Raw genomic sequence first — 6,502 nt, forward strand, 5'->3', positions numbered from 1 at the left:
AGAAAAACAATAATTCAATATATGTATTTGTTTGAATTTGTACCTTCTTACAAATTAAAGAATAGTTTAACATAATTAGGACAAAGGGAAAAACTACAAACGGCTCCTTTGTATTCATTCAAAACATAACAATTATCTTTTAATTCTTAAGAACCATACGATAACATTTGCTTTTGAAATATTCGATTTTTTCGTCATGGTAACTGGTGTACCTATTCAATAAAAAGAATTTCTTATAAAAAAAAAGAATATGTAAGGTTATGCATAGATAATATTTCTAGAATAAGGAATGTTCGCGATGAAAATGACTGATTATTTCGTTTTCATCAGGTTACTTTTGTTGCATTTTCATTGTGGTAAGTTTTTTTTTATACCAGTTGCAAATGTAACATAAACATTTATTTAATCTTTGTTTAACACCAAGTGGCAAATATGTCTTGATAAAATAAGGATGAACACAAATTATAATACAAATCGAATGTGTCGTCGGGATTTAACAAGGGTGAACAATTAGGCGCTTAGTGTCGTTTATCATCTCTTTGGCGAAAAATTTAAAGCATTATAAAGTCGTAATTGTGATTGAGAAATTTGTGTACGGTTTATATGCTAGGTCTTTTAAATATATATAGTACTAAACGGTTTTAATAAAAGAGATATTGTTCAAATAGCGAACATTCCGGTATTTTTTTCGGTATTTTAATTTATTTATTTCAGATTGTTCCATTTCAGCTATTTATTCCGTCAGAGTCTAAAGATGAATATGTAGTGACATTTTATTTAATATTAAAAAAAACGAATATAAGGAAAAAAACGTTAAGTGCTTAAATGTTTTGATAATAATATACGCATTTTGTTTTCCCATCTTTTGAAAATTAATGTCACTGCTATTGAATTTGATGCGATTCCCTTAGTTTTTCAACCTCGAATTTTATCTTCTGATAGGCTTTTTTAGATTGTGACATTGGTAAACTACTGTTTCCTCTTATGTATATTAATACAAGTACATGTATCTTTCAGTTCGTACGAATGAATCATTAACATCATAGCATATGGTGTGTATAGTCTTGTTAAATCGAATGAAGCCCGTAGCCTTCATGTATTTTCAAATTCGTTTCAGTAATGATTATTTTATCTCCGCATATATATGTCACCATAGCAATGTATTAGAAGAATACAGCTGTTCCACTAGTACTATACTAAATATTGTATTGTGTGTACTATATTTTGTATCATTTACACATTCATTCATTCATTGACGGACAGTTAGAAACGACTTTAGTCTATATACTATTAAACTATGCAACTCCGCCACATTTTCTGATACTATATATATCGTGTACTCGTACTCATACGAGTTTCACACTTCAGCACGCACGTAAAAGAGCTATGGGATACATAACTGTTTCCCTATTTTTAAGTAAGCACATTTAATTTTGTAGGCTTTATAATGCATGTTTTTCCTATCAAATTCTCAGATTATTATAACTATGTGTTTTCAATGTGAATACAAATTGATTTGCATCATATATCGTCACTATATCAAAGTCATTTTCAACACAAATCAAGTGGCCATTGACTCTGTGACATATATCACCCAATTTCACTAAAGTTAACGGACGTGTCTTGTTCTACTTCAGGTATGTCATGAAAACGTTAATTGTCAATAATGTTTTGGCAAAAGGGATCAGTTGAACCATTGCCGTGACGTCAGCCTATTAATTTACCGTAGATTATTTTTATCTAGAATCAACGCCTCCTAAATCAGTTGCTGAAATGGACTCACCAAATTATATTCAATGAATGTTTCTTTTGTGTGCCTAATTTTTTGAAAATTTTGAATCACATTTCATTAAGTTTGAATTGGATTATTTACTGATTTCTGTTCACCAATGGAATTAATTTTGAAAACTGACTTTTTAATTTTTATAGTTTTTATATGCCTTCACTGGGAATTAAACCCCTCCTTGAAATCTGTAATGTATGACTGACATCATCACATCAATGAAACCTCTCGGCTACCAATGGGTTGCAATTAAGATGTTTATTTTATATATTAATGAACAAAAGAGGGACGAAAGATACCAAAGGGACAGTCAAACTCATAAATCTAAAACAAACTGACAACGCCATGGCTAAAAATGAAAAAGACAAACAGAAAAACAATAGTACACATGACACAACATAGAAAACTAAAGAATAAACAACACGAACCCCACCAAAAACTAGGGGTGATCTCAGGTGCTCCGGAAGGGTAAGCAGATCCTGCTCCACATGCGGCACCCGTCGTGTTGCTTATGTGATTACAAATCCGGTAAATAGTCTAATTCGGTAGGTCAAATTCATGAAAGGGAAGGGGATTGTAGTTACGACGTGAGGAACATATCCGATATCATTTGTGAAATGGTTATTCCATAACGGTCAACCAACTCGTGATGGCGTCCGTAAAATTTACGAAGGGATGATTTCAACTTCACCATTTGGAACTCTTGATTTAATAGCTTCCTTGTTAGCAGTAACCCTCTATCAAGAAAATCATGATAGGAAATGCAAGCACGGGAATATCGTATCAATTGAGAGATATATACCCCGTATGCAGGTGCTGCTGGAATGTTGCTACTTAGAAATGGAAAGTTCACAATTGGAAAGCTGAAATCATCTCTTTTGTCGTAAAGTTTTGTCTTCAACCGACCCTCATTGTCAATTTCTAGATGTAAGTCAAGATATGAAGCTGACTTAACTGTATCTGTAGTATCCTTTATCTCCAATTCGATGGGATAGATGGAACAAATTATACATATCGGTACAAGGGACACATAGGGCTTGTATCTTTACATATAAGTTGGTAGACGCGAGATTAAGATCACAAGAGTTTTAGAATCAAGTTTGATTTATTAATGCATCGTTGAACATGATATCAAGGTTATTCAAACTCACTTACAATACCTTCTAATTAAGAAAAGGCCTTAATTGTGAAAAGACGTCAACACAATAGTTTAAGTTAGAGACACAATGGATAAGCGTTCATACAGGAAATACACACCATTCGCTCTTCGGGCTCATGGTTTCTTTTTTCAAATATCAATGCTTATCCATTGTATATATTTATTTCATCATAAGAGAGGTTTTTTGTCCTTTATCGAAGACATTTTTAGAAACACAAACCCAGTTAAAAATTAGGGTTCAATTCAGGTGTCTCGAAATGAAAGGCTTCATAAGTGTCACACCAGGCGGGAGCTCCTCTTAAAGTAGGTTGAGAGTTCATTTACTGTTACATATTCATCAAAGAGTTGTTTGTCTATATAAAACTCATCTGGGATACAAGATTTATAGCTAGGTCTTCATAAGATTCATTCAACAGCAGCGCTCGAATTAAACAAATGAAAGCAAATCAAATTCGATGTTAAAGATTACTAAAAATTCAAACTTTGAATTAATTTATTCCAGGATATGGTATAGGTGACACAGAGATACAAACCTACAACAGTGGGAATATCGATGCTGCATCAACACCAGATATTTTTAATTATTACACAAACCTGTCCGATTACCTCTTATTTCCTTCACAAATCCAGTTTTTCAGGTTTAGAGTTGAAGCATGTAGTGATGCGTTTATACTCTTATCTAGTGCTGAGAATCTACAGTCTCAAGACTTTTATGAAATTTGTATCGGTGCAAATAGTAACCAAGCGACAAGCTTTCGTCGGAAGTACAATACTGGGGCCATTTATTTCCTTACAACACTAGACATTTTAAGCTGCACTGAGAAACGAACAATGGTGGTGAGATGGACACTCGACGGTAAAATAACCCTCGACAAAGAAACTTCAGTTGGAACAGAAATAGTAATGGAATGGACAGACCCCAACCCAATACCTATAAACGGTGTAGGAATCATGACTGGTTGGGGATCAAACGGACTCTGGGCTATAGAACATTCGTGTAAGTTGACCAATTAAGACCTACGATTGTATCATGTATTCCCCGATTTCGTGTAAAAGGCAAGCCATCAATTCTATACCTTCATTTGTTGGTACTTTCATATTTATATTAGTCTATCAAAGGGTTTTTCCAGCTCCCGATGTTGAGTAATCAACAGCACAATCGGCTTTACTGTGTCCATTGTCTGGAACAACTAGGTCAACAGTGAAACAAAAATAACAGTCATAGTTTATGGTTGTTACACAATTCTTTATGTATTATAGTTTGACTATAATATATCTATAGCTTAGCTTCATGTAAATAAACAGTTAATATAAGCCCTCTTTTTTGGATTCATTCATATATTTTTGTATTATTCAAAATTGTCCGTCAATAGGTGTCAAGGACATAAGTTCTTCACCTCACATTTGTACCAGAATTACTAAAATGTATTCTATATATTTTGATATTTGCACCTTTGCATAAGAACTAATTTGTATTAAATATTTACTTGTTTCACATTTGTTTCTTTTGACAGGGCCCGATTTAGTCGTGTGAAGTCTACCCGAATTATTTTGCAAATAATTCCGCTCAAAACGGTGCTAAGGACCGTCGTGCAGTGAGATGAAAATATTTTTGTTTTGCTCTGTGTTGAAGGCCTCAATGTGGCTTCGAGATGCAGAATAGCAATAAAGCGGTGTCCTTTTGCGTTTTGTGTGTTTTTTGCTGTGCAAGTACTGTTTTCTTGTCATGGATGGAAACCCCATATCTTTTGTTTTTCTATTGTACAGTAAATAAACAGTTCGAGTTAAAAAAAAAAAAAAAAAAAAGCCCGCCTATTGGTCTTACTGGTTGAGCTGTGGTCAATATATAGTGCATCGCATGTAGCAAAAAGCAATAAGAATATAGGAAAGTATCCTAGTGGTTAAACGTAGTATACATATAAGATCACCTAAACTTCATTTGTTAGAAAAACTTCAATTGCATCCGTTTTGATACGCGGATTCCATCGACACGAAGTCACCTTTATCCGAATTGGGGTGTTATTTTCAAAGACTTGTGATTGTAGAGCATGTCTTCTCTTTCTCCAGTGGCAAATCATATTTCAATCCCTTAATATGTTAGATATTTGTATTATCGAAATCAACCTTTTGATTTATTCGTGTTGCTCAGTCCTAAGTTTGCTATGTTGTTTTTTTTTGTACAGTGTTGTTTGACTTTTGGTATTTTCTTTAAATGTCGTCGTCAGTTTATTGTCATCGTCAGTTTATTGTCGTCGTCAGTTTATTGTCGTCGTCAGTTTAATGTCGTCGTCAGTTTATTTTTTGACTTATAAGTAAGAAAGTCCCTTTGGTATCTTCTGTCTCTCTAATATACATAATAAGACTGAAAAAAAACATCTAGACTTTAATAAGATTGATAAAAAACCATCTAGACTTTAATAAGATTAAAAAAAAAAACATCTAGACTTTAATAAGATTGAAAAAAAAAACATCTAGACTTTAATAAGATTGAAAAAAACATCTAAACTTAATAAGATTGAAAAAAACATCTAGACTTTAATAAGATTGATAAAAAAACATCTAGACTTTAATAAGATTGAAAAAAACATCTAGACTTTAATAAGATTGAAAAAAAAAACATCTAGACTTAATAAGATTGCAAAAACATCTAGACTTTAATAAGATTGAAAAAAACATCTAGACTTAATAAGATTGAAAAAAACATCTAGACTTAATAAAATTGAAAAAAAACATCTAAACTTAAATAAGATTGAAAAAAACATCTAGACTTAATAAGATTGAAAAAAAAACATCTAAACTTTAATAAGATTGAAAAAAAACCATCTAGACTTTAATAAGATTAAAAAAAAACATCTAGACTTTAATAAGATTGAAAAAAACATCTAGACTTTAATAAGATTGAAAAAAACATCTAGACTTTAATAAGATTGAAAAAAAAACATCTAGACTTAATAAGATTGAAAAAAACATCTAGACTTTAATAAGATTGAAAAAAACATTTAGACTTAATAAGATTGAAAAAAAACATCTAGACTTAATAAGATTGAAAAAAAAACATCAAGACTTAAATAAGATTGAAAAAAAACATCTAGACTTAATAAGATTGAAAAAAAAACATCTAGACTTTAATAAGATTGAAAAAAACCATCTAAACTTTAATAAGATTAAAAAAAAAACATCTAGACCTTAATAGGATTAAAAAAAAACATCTAGACTTTAATAAGTTTAAAAAAAAACATCTAGATTTTAATAAGATTGAAAAAAACCAACTAGACTTTAATCAGATTGAAAAAAAAACATCCAGACTTTAAAAAGATTGAAAAAAAACATCTAGACCTTAATAAGATTGAAAAAAAACATCTAGACTTTAATAAGATTGAAAAAAAACATCTAGACTTTAATAAGATTGAAAAAAACATCTAGACTTTAATAAGATTGAAAAAAAACCATCTAGACTTTAATAAAATTGAAGAAAAAAAAACCATCTAGACTTTTATAAGATTGAAAAAAAAACCATCTAGACTTTAATAAGATTGAAAAAAAAACATCTAGACTTTAAT

The 6,502-nt window shown here is 31.0% G+C and overlaps 1 protein-coding gene across 1 annotated transcript in view; it reads left to right on the forward strand.

Annotated features, from left to right (window-relative positions):
* The first annotated feature begins 252 nt into the window (after nucleotides 1–252).
* Nucleotides 253–6,502, forward strand: part of LOC139487154 (C3 and PZP-like alpha-2-macroglobulin domain-containing protein 8) — a 7,987-nt gene continuing 1,737 nt past the window's right edge. Inside the window, exons 1-2 of the mRNA XM_071272131.1 lie at nucleotides 253–356; nucleotides 3,445–3,939. Of these exons, the coding sequence (XP_071128232.1) occupies nucleotides 290–356; nucleotides 3,445–3,939 (562 nt within the window). The 5' untranslated portion in view covers nucleotides 253–289. The remainder of the gene's footprint in view (nucleotides 357–3,444; nucleotides 3,940–6,502) is intronic.

Source organism: Mytilus edulis, chromosome 8 (genome assembly GCF_963676685.1).
Source record: "Mytilus edulis chromosome 8, xbMytEdul2.2, whole genome shotgun sequence".
Lineage (NCBI taxonomy): Eukaryota > Metazoa > Mollusca > Bivalvia > Mytilida > Mytilidae > Mytilus > Mytilus edulis.